At 38.3% G+C, this 16,150-nt stretch overlaps 1 protein-coding gene across 8 annotated transcripts in view; it reads right to left on the minus strand.

Moving 5' to 3' along the window:
* The window catches only part of chl1b (cell adhesion molecule L1-like b), a 103,290-nt gene that overhangs the window by 28,741 nt on the left and 58,399 nt on the right, over positions 1-16,150 (minus strand). For 6 of the 8 annotated variants that reach the window (XM_057845831.1, XM_057845832.1, XM_057845834.1 and 3 more), the window contains exons 2-11: positions 12,797-12,985; positions 7,588-7,696; positions 7,196-7,386; positions 4,815-4,937; positions 4,405-4,575; positions 4,192-4,221; positions 3,952-4,063; positions 3,607-3,788; positions 1,358-1,489; positions 517-657 (exon numbers count right to left, since the gene is read on the minus strand). In XM_057845831.1, coding sequence (XP_057701814.1) covers positions 517-657; positions 1,358-1,489; positions 3,607-3,788; positions 3,952-4,063; positions 4,192-4,221; positions 4,405-4,575; positions 4,815-4,937; positions 7,196-7,386; positions 7,588-7,696; positions 12,797-12,905 — 1,300 coding nt within the window. In that variant the 5' untranslated portion in view covers positions 12,906-12,985. The remainder of the gene's footprint in view (positions 1-516; positions 658-1,357; positions 1,490-3,606; positions 3,789-3,951; positions 4,064-4,191; positions 4,222-4,404; positions 4,576-4,814; positions 4,938-7,195; positions 7,387-7,587; positions 7,697-12,796; positions 12,986-16,150) is intronic. The other 2 variants (XM_057845833.1, XM_057845835.1) reach the window with 1 other exon arrangement.

The following is a 16,150-nucleotide window of genomic DNA, read 5'->3' on the forward strand; positions in this document are numbered from 1 at the left end:
TCCAGGCGTTTTGCTTTGCTGCATGCATTGGGGTGACTCATCATCGTCAGACTCAGATAACTGCAGCACCTGGAGAAACCTCCATGCCGTCCGTGGAATAAAATAAATAATAGATATCGGTGGAAACGGATTACGCTACACAAGCACTTTATTATGCTTGTTATTAACACTTGTGTATGTAAATCTTATGTTGGTAAATTGTTTTCTTCTTGGAGATGAAATGCATGTGTGGCAGCTTAGCATTTTTTTTTTTTTTTTACATAGCGTTTTTACAGTTGCCTTCATATTTTTAGAATCAAAGCACCTTGTACCGGAACAGCGTTCCGGCCTTGAATCTTATACCAGAACTGCATTCCTGACCTGAATCTTATACCGGAACTGTGTTTATGACCGTTCTGGCCCACTTTCACCCCTGGTATTAGGTTAAGGTAAACCTTGCAAATTGAATTTTACAAGCTGAATTTGAGCTAGAATACCTTAAAACAAAACATGCTATGTAAAGTAAAATTTACTTACTCATAACCATGATGTTTGCATTAGCAAGTAGGGTACCATGTCTGTTGGATGCTTGGCACTGATAGACTGCACTGTCTGATGCTTGGGCATTGTGCAAAATGATGGTGTCATCAAACACTCTCCTGTTTGTTGCTGGGGCTTCTGCAAGATAAGATTTAATATTAAGTAACGACACACCAGCACTTTGTTTAGAAAGGAGAATAAACGGGACTATTTGGGCATAATAAGGGCCCTTCTCAAATTCTTTATGTCTTATTCAGTATGGTTTTTAATAACATTGCGAATGCCCCTGCTAATATTTTGTCTTCACCTAATAAATGAAAACTTCTTTATAATTGCACAATTAAACTCAATATTGACATCAGCATACAAATAGTTGAATGTTTTCCATTTATCTCAATAATTTCTCTCTACCATCCTGTTTATGCTGTCAAAAACATTTAACAATATATACATTATGACATCATCTTCTCTCCTATATTGTATCACTTTCAACATCACTCCCACAGTCCATCATAGTAGCAACACGGTGCAAAATATTTTTACTTCATTTTTGATATCATTTTTGTATCCCAGTAGAGAGATTTCAATTTGATGACTTCAGAATTGGTGACAGCTCAGGACCAAACTCAAGTTATTTCAAAGTAGATTCCCCTCATCCGCTGAGCTTTTGAGAGTTCACTACCATTCCAAGCAGCTTTTAAGCATCCTCCTCCTTACTTCATCATGCACCAAGTTGCGGGAAGTGAAAGAAGAGTGACTCATAACGGTTGACGATTTGTAAATCAAGTTCATTTAGGTCCAACACACAGCAATTGTCAAAAAGACGTGTGGGACTAACCATGCAAAGGCAGACCATTCACTCTCCAAGTTATAGTTGGCTGGGGAGTCCCTGTCGCTGAGCACTTGATGAGCACATTGGAGCCAATCATACTAAGCTGACTCTCAGGCTCCAGCACCCACTCTGGAGGCTCTGGGAAGACACGCAATCAGGTTGATTTTGATCCAACAGAATGCAGCACAGATATTAAACAGTTACAAAGGGAGAAGAGAGGCACAGTTAGAATACATTTCATTCAGTACAAGCGCTACTTTGGCAGCAAAGAAAAAGGTTATATTTGGAAACTGAGAGATAATATTGTTATTACAAAACTTGTTTATGCAGCCTTACTATATTGTACCTGAAAGGCCCTCTCTATCATTATAGACATTAGACCAGGGGTGTCCAAACTTTTTGCAAAGGGGGCCAGATTTGGTGTGGTAAAAATGTGGGGGGCTGATCTTGGCTGACGTCCCTTACGTAGAACAATATATTTAGGCAAATTTTAGCAGGCCATTCTGTGTGTCACATTTGCCTTTTTTTTTTTTTTTACTTAATAATATCAACAATCTCGCAATTAGCCTTTGTGGCGTTCTATTTCGACTCTGCGAAATAATGCTGCTGTGAAATTAAACTAGCTTCAAGTTGCTTCAATTTCTTGCTGCCTATCTTCCCTGTAATGTTATCATACATGTTAGCGTGTCTTGTTTGGTAATATCGCCTCACATTGAACTCTTTAAAAACAGCAACTGTCTCTTTGCAAATGAGGCAGACACAGTTGTTGCGTATTTAAGTGAAGAAATAGTCCTATTTCCACCTATCCTTGAAGCGTCGGCTGTCGCAGTCAACTTTTTTTGTTGATTGTCACTGTTTTAGAAAATTGGAAGTAAAGGGTCACACGGGGTAATGTTGCTTAGAGTGCTGCTGCCTTTTAATGGGTAAATGAGGAGCAGCATTTAGTGTGTAAGCTACTTCATAGGCTGGTAGCAGTACTGCTGACCAATTAAGTCTGTGTGACGTTATTGATTTTATGACAGGGGCTGGGGGCCGGATGAAATCTGACCATGGGCCACATTTGGCCCCCGGGCCGGACTTTGGAAATGCTGCATTAGACTATTTTCTGAACTTAACAGTGAAAGACAGAGAATAGGATTTTCATTGACTAGTCACAACAAAATGTCTAAATGTAAAATTACCAGTAATTGTGTCCAATCATAACGGTATCAAATATTTAGTCTTCGCAACAAAATATATATAACCTATTGAGTATAAGAAGATATGGTAACACTTTACAATAAGGGTCCCTTAATTAGCATTAGTTAATGCATTTTTAGACAACTCATTTTTAAGTAACATGACAATAATTCATTTAATCCCTTTTCTAACATGTATTAATATATTGATTAACATGAGTTAATGCAATAAGTTAATGCACTAGTTAATGCATTTTAAGACAATAACTAATGTTTAAGAAACATTACAATAATTCATATGATCCCTTATTTAACATTTAGTAATATATTAATTAACATTAGTTATTGCATTAGTTAATGCATAACCGGACTTATGAGGTACATTCACGTGAAATAATACCATACTTAAGGTTAGGTTATAATATATAATAAATAGAATACATTACTTAACATTAATTCACATATACATTAGTGCATTTATAAATAGTTGTTAATCTATACTGGTACCATTAAGTGATTGTGTTATTTTAAAATGAGAAACATTGCTCTGTGAGTCCTTGGGTGCTGCTAACCTAACCTTAAGTATGGTATTATTTCATGTGAATCTACCTCATAAGTATTACTTAACCTTTATTAACCATTACTGAAAGCTTTTTGGACCCTTATTGTAAAGTGTAGCACATGTGTCCCTTAACTAATTAGAATTATAAATAAATGCTTACGTTAATAAACCCTAACCAACCATTAGTTACTGTCTGGTTATGCATTAACTAATGCATTAGCTAATGCTTTAACTCATGGTAATATACTAATAAATGTTAGATAAGCAATTATATTAATTATTGTAATGTTACTTAAAAATGCATTAACTAATGTTAATTAAGGGACCTTATTGTAAAGTGTTACCAAAGACATATTAAGATATATTGTCTTTAATAACATTTGGCACAAATGACTACTAATAATTAATCTGGTTACTTTATTAAACCGTGTTATATCACTTTAAGTACGAAGAGTGTTTTTTTTTTTCCAGATGGAATGCAAATTTTCCACATCATCATTGCGCATTTTAATTACCTTCAATGTTTATTGTGAAGTAGTGGACTACTTCTCCAAGTCTGTTCTTAGCCTTGCACATATACTTTCCGCTGTCTTCTTGCTCAACACTTGGTACAATTAGCAATTTTCCATGACTTTCCACTTTGGCTTTAACTGGAAGCTTATGACCCATTTTGACCCATTCAACCTGTGGGGTTGGACTTCAGGAGAATAACCGAAAATTAGGCATACATGAGAAATGATGACCATACTCTAAAAACAATATACTTTGGTTCACGTTAATAATACACTTAATTGCAGTCAAATTATAACTTCATTTTTGTTTTATAGACATATATGATTTATTGAATAACTCATACTTACAAGCCCTCAGGAATGCATTCCAGTCTTAAATCCTCTCCTCTGACAAGATGTTTCTCTGTTTTGACACCAGAGGGCATCATAAGCAAGGGTCTCCGCTGCAGGATAGCGTTGGCTTATGGGGGTAAAAATCAAAGATAACAGATAGGTAGGTGTTAATTTTATTTTCAAGTCTTGCAGCTGTCATATACGTCTCCCCTGTACATGTAACACGAAAAAGGACAAAATACTATGAAAACTCACCAATTTCAGGACTCATGCCATGACCTTTTTCTGAAATGCAGGAGGATGACATGAAAAAAATATATATATATGTGCAAAAAATATGATCACTGAGAATCAAGGAAATAAATATGAAAGATAAGTATGGCAGAAATATGGCTGAATAATTTTGAATATGAATGTATACACACCACACAAATCATGCTGACTTAGGAGGAAATGAGTGACACCTACTTGTCTTGACAATGACTGACATGGCTGTCTTCTGAACAATGGTTCGTATTCTTGGGAAAGCAGCAAAGCAGCAATAATCTCTTCTGCTGTCCTTCTCCACCGCATGAGAAAAGTACAGATCTCCATTCAAGCCCATAGACACTCTCTCGTCTTGTTCTATATGTTGAAGGTCTGAGCATAATGTGCAAAATATGCATAAGTGACAACAGATATTTTTCTAATCACTCTTGAAAAGAGTATGGAAAGCCATTTGAGTATCCTTGAAATATCATTGATGTCAATCTACAATGCATGGACCTTAAGCGTGTGACATTTATGCACACAGCTTTCCATATGAGGACACAGTACTGTGAGCCATAATAATTATGAGATAACATTTGCAGTGCCTGCTAGGGTGGAGGATCACTTACTGATAGTCATCCAATAGATCTGCAGAGGCGGTATTCCTTTGGGTGGGTCACATTTTAAAGTAAAAGGCTGCCCTTCCTCAACCACAACAGGATCAAGTGTTTCCTTTGGAAACTTAGGGACATCTACAAGGGTAAGACAAATATTGCAGTATGTAAAATGGTGTCACATTTGTTGAAACCTTTAGCTGTGGACTTTTCAAGTCCACCCCATTTCCAAAGATATGACTATTACAAAATACTGTGTGTAATTTTCTAAACTTTGGACTTTGAAGTGTTTACTATGAACACAAATAGATACAGTGTTGCAAACAAATATTTAGTCAACCATCAATTGTGCAAGTTCTCCTACATGAAAAGATTAGAGAGGCCTGTAATTGTCAATATGGGTAAACCTCAACCATGAGAGACATAATGTGGAAAAAAAAAAACAGAAAATCACATTGTTTGATTTTTAAAGAATTTATTTCCATATTACAGTGGAAAATAAGTATTTGGTCACCTACAAACAAGCAAGATTTATGGCTGTCAAAGAGGTCTAACTTCTTCTAACGAGGTCTAACGAGGCTCCACTCGTTACCTGTAATAATGGCACCTGTTTTAACTCATTATCGGTATAAAACACACCTGTCCACAACCTCAGTCAGTCACACTCCAAACTCCACAATGGCCAAGACCAAAGAGCTGTCGAAGGACACCAGAGACAAAATTGTAGACCTGCACCAGGCTGGGAAGACTGAATCTGCAATAGGTAAAACGGTGGTGTAAAGAAATCAACTGTTGGAGCAATTATTAGAAAACGGAAGACATACAAGACCACTGATAATCTCCCTCGATCTGTGGCTCCATGCAAGATCTCACCCCGTGGCGTCAAAATGATAACAAGAACGGTGAGCAAAAATCCCAGAAACACACAGGGGGACGTAGTTAATGACCTACAGAGAGCTGGGACCACACTATTAAAGGCTACTATCAGTAACACAATGCGCCACCAGGGACTCAAATCCTGCACTGCCGGACGTGTCCCCCTGCTGAAGCCAGTACACGTCCAGGCCCGTCTGCGGTTCGCTAGAGAGCATTTGGATGCTCCAGAAAAAGGACTGGGAGAATGTGTTATGGTCAGATGAAACCAAAATAGAACTTTTTGGTAGAAACACAGGTTCTCGTGTTTGGAGGAGAAAGAATACTGAATTGCATCCGAAGAACACCATACCCACTGTGAAGTATGGGAGTGGAAACATCATGCTTTGGGGCTGTTTTTCTGCAAAGAGACCAGGACGATTGATCTGTGTAAAGTAAAGAATGAATGGGTCCATGTATCGAGAGATTTTGAGTGAAAATCTCCTTCCACCAGCAAGGGCATTGAAGATAAGACGTGGCTGGGTCTTTCAGCATGTGGGGAGCTGTGGGGAGATCTTGCATGGAGCCCCAGCTTGATGGAGATTATCAGTGGTCTTGTATGTCTTCCATTTTCTAATAATTGCTCCCACAGTTGATTTCTTTACACCAAGCGTTTTACCTATTGCAGATTCAGTCTTCCCAGCCTGGTGCAGGTCTACAGTTTTATCTCTGGTGTGCTTTGACAGCTCTTTGGTCTTGGCCATAGTGGAGTTTGGAGTGTGACTGACTGACTGAGGTTGTGGACAGGTGTGTTTTATACCGATAATGAGTTAAAACAGGTGCCATTAATAAAGGTAAAGAGTGGAGCCTCATTAGACGTTGTTAGAAGTTAGACCTCTTTGACAGCCAGAAATCTTGCTTGTTTGTAGGTCACCAAATACTTATTTTCCACTTTAATTTGGAAATAAATTATTTAAAAATCAAACAATGTGATTTTCTGTTTTTTTTTTTTCACATTCTGTCTCTCATGGTTGAGGTTTTCCCATGTTGACAATTACAGGCCTCTCTAATCTTTTCAAGTAGGAGAACTTGCACAATTGGTGGTTGACTAAAAACTTATTTGCCCCACTGTATGGCTCCGAAACTGACCTGGTTCAAAAAGAACCAGCCAATCTGAAACCTAAGATACAGAATGTGTGACCGAGAGTGTGTCAATCATTTTGATGCACATGCAGCTTTTGAGAATGTGATGAGTCCTTCATCTTTTTAATTAAATGTCAAATCTAAATTTAAAAAATATATCCCCTGTCAAACTGATAACATTCACTACTGTTGGATTATTTGTTTAAACTGCACACAAATAGGTCACTTTGTTGAATTCACAAACAATGGATGGGCCAGATGATAGTTACACAAGACTGTACTGAAATTACTTGATTCAAAAAGAGCTGGAACAGAGCAACCACCCTCACACACACACACACACACACACAGACAGACACAGGTGCAGTATACTGTACATGAATGAAATACGTATTACTCACGAGGAACAACAAATTCAATCTCCTTGGATGTGGCAGTCCCTAGTTTGTTTGAGGCATAACAAAGATAGGTTCCCTGGTACTCTGTAAGGTTCCCATTATTAGGTATCACAAAAGTCCCAGAATCCTCTTCTTTCATCAGGCGGGGGTCTAAAGAGGGATCAAATTCCTCGCCATTTTTCGTCCATCTGAATCTACACAAAGAAAGTAGTGAAATGGCAATGCTATCAGTTGAGATTGCAGTGTGCACATTTCATTTCTCAGTGTTTGTGCTGAGAAACACAGTAAATATTTATCACACTGTGGGCAAAGTGTTATTGTTTTCATTTGGCTGCTATCAAGTTTGTGTTCCTCTCTGTCCTTCGAGCTGAAGTGATGTAAAACGTGTTACTCACTCTGGCTCGGGATTTCCTTTGGCTTCACATGTCATGGAATAACTTTCATCAAATGGGAAGGCAATGAGGGAGCTTGGCGACTGGTCAGTGATGGTAGGCAGCTGCTCAACTGGGCGACAAACCAGAAAGCAAGAACATTTGAATAACTCATAAAGTTATACACAGTCATTCACAATTATTACTCAATGAATACAATTGAAACTGCGAGTTTTAGAGTTCCAGATTCACCTAGCAGTCATTCAGATGCAGTAACTGTTCACTGCATTGTCTTGTGCATGTAGTTACAAAACCTTTAATAGCATCAGTTGACTGGAGGAGTATTTTTTTTCTTCACTTTTTAGCGGAGGCCAATAAAGTCACAAATAGGCATTTTGGCCATGAAAATAAGCAGTGATAACAGCACAACTGAGATAGTACAATATTCCGATAAGATCAGAATATTGTTTTTCTGTATGTAGTGTTGTGCTTTGTTTTTAAATCTCATGATAAAATGTGTTCGTTTCACATTAGAATCTAAACACTGTACAACAAAGCTTTACTAGTGGGTTTTAAATGGGGGGGGGGGGGCACCATGGAATCAGCATATACAATGGGGATTAGGTTCTGAAAACACAAAGCTACAGCTCGCTAGAGCAAATTTACCATTTACATGACCTAAAACTAGAAAATTCACTTAGCAGTGGAAAGATAATAGAAAACAAACAATGCAAAAAGAGTGAGTAGCTTCAGATTTATTCATTTTTGTCAAATGCTATTCTCCCTACAGACAGAACTCAAAAAAGTTGCATTCATTTTTAGAAAAAGAACTGTTTGAAGCACTTTTTATCGAACCCTGAGAGACCGTCTTGAATAATTTAGCGAGATTTGATATGTGTTTCCAAGGAAACTCAAATACACATAGACACAAAAGATAGAAGAAACATGATTCGAGGGAGATAATAGCTGTAAATATATTCCATTCACATGGTGCTTGATGAAAATAAGCATACTCTTAATAATTCAACTGCTTTCGTTTTCAATGAGAATATGGTTTTCTTTTCCCTCTGTACATGACTTTAAGCAAAAGAATTGTTGAGAATGTGAATAACCTTTTCTCCTGCAGTTTTGCATGTTTAGCACAGCTTCCTTACATCACAGGTTGAGGTGAAAGTTTGAAATAACATCAGTGAAAAAGGTGTTTTAAGTTTAGTTTTTGTCTATTGTCTCTCTGCTTGTGTGTGGGTTGTCTCCATAGTCTAACTTAGTCCCACAAGAAAGGCTTCATTGAAGGCTCTAAAATCTAAATTGCCTCTAGGTGTGAAGTTGGGTGTAGAAGGTTCTCTGTCTTGATCTGACAGCCCAGTAATTGGAAGGTGACAGCTGAGGGTTTAACCCACTTGGAGTAAAGTAGTCCACCAAATCTGAACTCAATAGTTTAATTTTGTGTTCGTAAGACTGTGCTCTTTTGATTTTGCTACAATGAATTTATGACGGCTGAGTTAATCATGTGCATCTTTTACAAGACTTTAAAATATTTTTTAATGTTAGAGTACATACATTCTTTGAGAGAGTCGTCTCATTCCTAGTGTGCAGCCAGTATCCTACAGCCAGGGGCGCCGTATGGGGGAGGGGGGATGGGGGGGGGGGGGGGGGTGAGACTAGAACATTAGGTAATCGTTTGCAAATTTAAATATTAATCATTATCATTTTAATAGGAATAAAACGAAGGGTTTCGTTTTCTTGTTTTGTTTTTGGCAAAAAGTAAACAACCAGAGAGCATATTTATTGCAAGCCCCCCCCAAATTTTCATTAAATGGTTTTGTCCGCTCTTCCTTCAATCAGACCGAGAGCATAGCGGTGCTCATTTACACCACTCAATGACTCGACCTGCGGCAGTACTGCAGAAATGTTTTCAAAACAAAAATGGGATTTTTAAAAGAGGAAAGAAAAGAAAGCAAAACAGGAGATGAGTAGAAAAGGCCAACAGGATGTGACAAAGTACTTCACAAAGGAAAGTTGGTGTCTTGTGGCAGTTTAGTGCTGAAAATTAACCTGTTATCTTAGCTCCGAAGCGAGGTCCCAGCTCAATCCGTAAGAAATACGGGATTTTCCCGGCCTCAATGAGCGACATGCACCTATTCAAAAACATGAATTCCAAATAATGACTGCATTTTTTGGTATCCTACAGATGTTGAAAGTTGGTGTGGAAATTTACTTTTTTAAAATCGGCTTGAATCCACTTTGTCAAGAATTTATTGAATTTAGTTTGTCATCAAATGAATTTAGTTTGTTAAAAAGCGACCTTGCTTCGGAGCTGTAGCCTATAGTGGAGATTGCAAATTTCCAGATGAGGCTAAGCCTACTCCATAATGAAATACTGTAATAGTTTGCTAGCTAGTGTTTGCTCCACTTTTAGCTAAAATTTCATCAATACAGCAGGCAAATCCATAGCAATATCTTCATACTAAAACAGTTGTATACTGTATACTGTAATGTATACTGTAGTATAGTTAAGTTCAAACAAAACATTTATTCTAAGTCATTCATTATGGGATTTGCTTTGAGAATATTTCTAATAAAAATATATTTGTAAAAGATGGCCTTCAGTAATATTTTTATAGATGATATCAGTCTATTCATTATTGCTCTACGCGCTGTATGTTTACTTAAAATATATTTTCATCTTACATTAATGCAGAAAATGTACAAAATAGTGTGTAAAATTCACCAGAATGCAGGAAATTACATAGTTAATACTCTAAATGTGTGTGTGTGTCCCGGCATTGGTGGTGGGGCCCAAAGTGATATCTTTTCATGGGGCCCAAAATCCCCGGCAGCGCCCCTGCATACAGCCTACCATTAAAAACATTACAATACTAATTTAAAAAAAAAAAAGTAGACAAGCTGTTGCACTCCAACCCTTCGGTTGGCAGTACTGTGCATGTAGTATAGTAGCGGATGTCAAATGCATCAACAACAGATTTATTTTCCAGTAAAGCTTCCACTGTTGGACCTGGTGGGTCACTGCTACATATGACTTCAATTAAAGTGTAAACAAAAGTATTTTCTCAGTGTACAAGAAAATTGGTCTGAGTCTTTTTTTTTTTTTTTTTAAACAGCACAGTAGCACCTTGCCTTAGATGCTTCATCCATTCCATAACAGTGTTTGCAGCAACAAACATTTGTATCCCAAATGATCTATCCCCATTGGAATTTATTTAAATGGATGCTGTGCTAATCCTTGGTCACGTTAGAATACAAACATTTAGTAGACATAAATTAAAGAAATGTAATGAAAATGGAAGAAAATGAATACTAGTATTAAGCCTGTCGCAATATGCAATAATTCCATTTATCGCGCGATATATAAAAAGCGATTTATCGCTTCGCGTGCACATGCGTGCACGCATGCGGCAGACGTGCTGTTAAAAGTTCGGATTCCTCGTTACCAACTGCACAAAATGCATATTCATTCCAGGTCCGGCAAAAACTAGCGCCGGAGCCAATCGTTCCCATTATATCCTATTGTTCAACGTATACCGGCTGCGTCAGTGCTCCGGAGTGACTGTGGACCATCTATGGCGCGCCGGTGTCGTTGACGTGTGGGCGCTCCCGTCAGGAGTAAAAGTTCACGCGGGGCGGCTATTTTTCGGCACAACGCCGGATATTTACAACGAAGTTCGCCAAAACATTGTTACCGACTTGGCTGCTACGAACAACCTCGCTTTGACAACGAACAGCTGCTTCAAACTCGTCCTGTTTATGAAAGTCGATTGTCATATGCTGGTGTGTAGTAATGAGCAGACGTGACTTCAGCGGCGGTTGCTAACTTGTCGCACACACTAGATATCATGAAATGGCAAACTAGATGTGCTACGTCCCATGCCATTGGCTACGTGAGCCCAGAGTGATTATGGGACACGTAGTCCATACTACATCGATGAATTCTAAACTGTCATGACTGAATGGAAATTAAGAAGGCCAAATCAATCCATACCAGTGACTATAGATAATGTTGCAAATATTTTTAATTCAGGACATGACACAGATGGATTTGGACCAGAAAATAGGATGTCTTGCTCATGTAGTAAATCTAGCTGCTAAGAGAGCTGTAGCAATCAACAGTGTGCCCTGCATCACTTTACAAACAGTAAAGATTGTTTTCAGCACTTGTATACACATTTTTTTCAGAATAGTAAGAAGTAAGCACATAAATATTGTGCACTAAAATGCATGTTTATATGATGGCAATTTAATTTTTGCTCATTAGCGTTAAAAAATAAATAAATAAATAAATAAAACATATACAAACATATAAAAACATATATATATATATTTTTTTTTTTTACACAGCATTAAATGTATTGAATCGGATCGAAAATCGTGTCCCCCGTATCAAAAATCGTACCGAACCATGACTTAATTGTATCGTTGCATCCCTATGGAACACCATTGCAGAAGCTATGACGGGAAAAGTTTTCATTTGCCTAAATCCTTAAGTTATTAAGTGCAATTTTTTTTTTTTTTTTAACACATTTTATTCTGTGTTTGTGTGGGGTATCAATATTGTTGTTTTTTACTTAAGAGGCATGGTCTATTGTTTTTAGATGTGATTTCTTAAAAAGTATTTTTGAATTTAAGAGTAAATATTTATCGCGTTTAAATGAGTGTACTTGATTTATTACTATATACTTCTCACTGTGTTATTGTAAATTGGTTAAAAAAAAAATTGGGGGGGGGGGGGCAATAATATCGCATATCGCAATAATTTATGAGAACAATTATCGCACACTAAAATTTGTTATCGCGACAGACCTAACTAGTATTAGTTGTTTTGAAATAGAGCAGAATGGCTGTTTTGTTTGTGTTTCAATATCTGTTGTGAAGTTTTATTAAAACAAAAACACAGGGTCTTGTCTATGATGTTTTGCATTGTATGTCGGCATGAAGCTTGTGGACTTTCATAAAGCAAAGTTCTGTATTTTAAAACACGCAACTTGTAATTCCTTATGTTTAGTTTTACAGTAAATTTCAAAGGTGACTGTCAATTAATAGCTTGACACAAACAAATTCTCCCTTTTTGTGACTTTTTTCCAAGCTGCTGTTTGATGTTTTGATCTTCTCTACAAACATCTAATTATCTAGAATCTGAAGTGCAATCATCCTTTGCTGCACAGGTTGTGTGGTGTGTGAGTTCATGTGTATGAGAAGAGTAAAAGGTATCACTAACCTTCCAGGGGGATGTCAATAGCTGAAGTTGTGTGAAAGGCACAGATAAAGGTGACTGATGCAAGAATGCCACTTATTCTCAATCTTCTCTGTCGTGTCATGGTTTTCATTGTTGGTATTAGATGTCAAGAAACAGGTCCTTTCCAATGATCCCTCAGTTTTTGTCTCTGGTGTACTGAAAATGTGGTACCTGTGAATGTAGAGCAGATGGAGAATCCCCATGAATCCACCCACGTGGTAGCAAAGGAAAGGCAAACCTCAGACACAACAAATCCCCCGTGACTGAGGGCTCGGCTGCTCTCTCTTGTCAGTCATGCATAACCCGGCACACCAAACGTGTTAATTTTTTGCAACTAGGACTTGACGCAACATGTAAATTTCCATGAAATGTTCACATTTAAATATTCTGCTACCCACTCAAGTCAACTCCCCCGTTTGATGTCTATACCTGGATAAAGTGCATTTCCCGTAGGACAATAGAAAATAACAATAATAACAATAGAGCTTATTGATTTAATGATGCCTGTCCAAGGTTCAACTTAGGTGTTAAAGTTAACCTTATATTAATATAAATTATGGTGTCACTGATGGTGTAGGAGTCATTAACTTCAGTACAGTCCCTGCAGGTTCAGCTCTCACTGAGTCTGAATGTGAGAGTGACACCTTGTTTAAGGCCATGTCCACACGTAGCAGGGTATTTGGCAAAAAGAAGATATTTGTCTACGGACGGGCGTATCATCCACACGCACACGCACACACAGTTTTTAAGAACGACGAGGAAAGTGAAGAAGTGCGAATTCTGCGTCTGTGGCTCCATCATGTGGACACTGACGTATTAGGGCAGAATCCTCGTTTTTAAAAAACCCTGCTACGTGTGGACATGGCCTAACTCTACTGGTGTCTAGTCTGGGATTGGCACGTGCTCCCTGTAACCTTGAACAGTATAACCAGTACAGAACATTAATGGATGAATGGATGCAATTTAAACTTCAATGGAACCTCGGACTTAAAGACTTGTAGGCTCTAATTAGCCACAAATGTTCTCTTTTACTAAAATATGTTATTAGAAGCACATAAAACATTGCCATTGATTTAAAAATCTATGATATTTTTATATATTTGTATATTTTGACCTACAGAGGGCGCCATGTTTTAGGCGCGCAATGAACGCTCGGGTTGATGATGTAGATCAGGGGTCCCCATCTGCCGGGCCGGTCCGTGGCGCATTTGCTACTGGGCCGCACAGAAATAATAATTTAACAACGACGGCATTCTGACCGAATTAACCCTGTGCCCCTGCTTAACACACCAATATCCCTGTCTACTCTAGATATAATACTACGGGATAGATTAGAATTTTGTCATAGAAATCCATTGATTGGACTGCTAGCAGTACATCTTGTTTGTGTATATAATATATCTATGTGCGCTTGTCCTCGATAATAACCTTATTACTAGGCCGCGGGCGCAGCACATTTGATCACGGAAATAATTAGCCCCCACACGAGCGAATATGACCGGAAAACAGACGTTTTTGGAGATATTTTTACGGCGAAAAGGGCACCTGACGAGCCTACAACCTCGAAGACCCACGAACAGCAAAGGAGTGGATTCGTGACCCGTTTGTGAATAAACCGAGTGATTCGAGCATGTCTGTGCAACAGGAGGATCAACTTGTAGAGATCGCAAATGACGGCGACCTTATTAAACGTACATTTGAGACAACAACTCTACCAGGTTCTGGATTAAAGTCATTCCGGAATATCCTGACATCGCTACGAGAGCATTGAAAACCTAGCTAAAATTTCCAACATTGTATCTTTGTGAAGCGGGCCTCTTAATTAATGCTTAACGATAGTGTTGCACCGATACCATTTTTTGGGCCCGATACTGATACAGATACCTGGCTGTGCAGTATCGGCCGATACCGATACCATTCCGATACCACTCTATTTGCAAAAAAAAAAAAAAAAAACATACATAAATATATATATATATATATATATATGTATGTACGTACAGTACAAGGGATGCAACAATACAGTTAAGTCACGGTTCGGTACGATTTTCGATACAATTCAATAAATTTAATGCTCTGAAACAGAAAATATAACTTTTTATTATTTGCTAACAAGCAAAAATAACAGTGCCATCATATAAACAAGCATTTTAGTGCATAATATTTATGTGCCAACTTCTTACTGATCTGAAGAAATTTTGTATATAAGTGCTGAGAACAATCTTTACTGTTTGTAAAGTGGGGCACACTGTTGATTGCTGCAGCTCTCTTAGCAGCTATATTTACCATATAAGTAAAACATCCTATTTGTGGTCCGGGTCCATCTGTAACATGTACTGAATTAACAGTATTTGCAGCATTATCTATAGTCACTTGTATGGATTGATTTGGCCTGCTTAACTTCCATTCAGTCATGGCGGTTTCTATTTCATCAATGTCGTCGTCGTCGGCGGCTTTTATATGGACTACGCGTCGCTCTGGGCTCACGCAGCTAATGGCATGGGATTTAATGTAGCGCATCTAGGATGCTATTTGATGATATCTAGTGTGTGCGCGCGAGAGTTAGCATGGGATCTAACACAGGACATCTAGGTTGCTATTTGATGATATCTAGTGTGCGCGCTGCGTCGCTTGAGTGTTTTCTGGCCACAGAAGTCACTTCTGCTCAATACTGCACAACATATGACAATCGACTTTCATAAACAGGACGATTTTGAAGTACGGCGCTCTTAATTTGCCACTCATTGTTCATCATGAAACCATGAGTTTGCTTAGTCTCCCACGGTCTTAATCTTTCTAATCCCATCAGCGCTACAATAGCAAGCGTTGGCTTACGCATGCTAATTGTTTGTGAATGCCATGTTTGATAAGCAGCAAAACATCGCGGATATGCGTTGTAGTGTACATCCGTAATATTGAAGACAAAGATGTAAATTTCCTTTGGCACTGTCGAGACAAAGACTTACAGATGTAATGATTTGGGAAGTTAGCTCACATTGGGAGGACAGTATATTTGCGTTCAAGTTATGCCAGTAGATGGTATCGGCGCCCTAAATGTTGGTACTCGTCGATACCGATACCACCAATTCGGGCAGGATCGGCACCCCCTGCCGATACTGGTATCGGTATCGGTGCAACTTTACTTAACGACAAGGCGAAGTCGTTAATGGTGAGAGGGGTGTGCAGTTGTTGTGTGCAGCTAACATGGCAGGATGTATCTGTGGACAACTTTTCTACAAGTCCTTCCATGATCAAACGTAAGTAAATATTCCTTTGATGGGTTGCAAAATTTGTCAGAACACCGGTCCGTGAAAAAAAGACCCAAATAACACCGGT

Source organism: Corythoichthys intestinalis, chromosome 9 (genome assembly GCF_030265065.1).
Source record: "Corythoichthys intestinalis isolate RoL2023-P3 chromosome 9, ASM3026506v1, whole genome shotgun sequence".
Classification (NCBI taxonomy): domain Eukaryota; kingdom Metazoa; phylum Chordata; class Actinopteri; order Syngnathiformes; family Syngnathidae; genus Corythoichthys; species Corythoichthys intestinalis.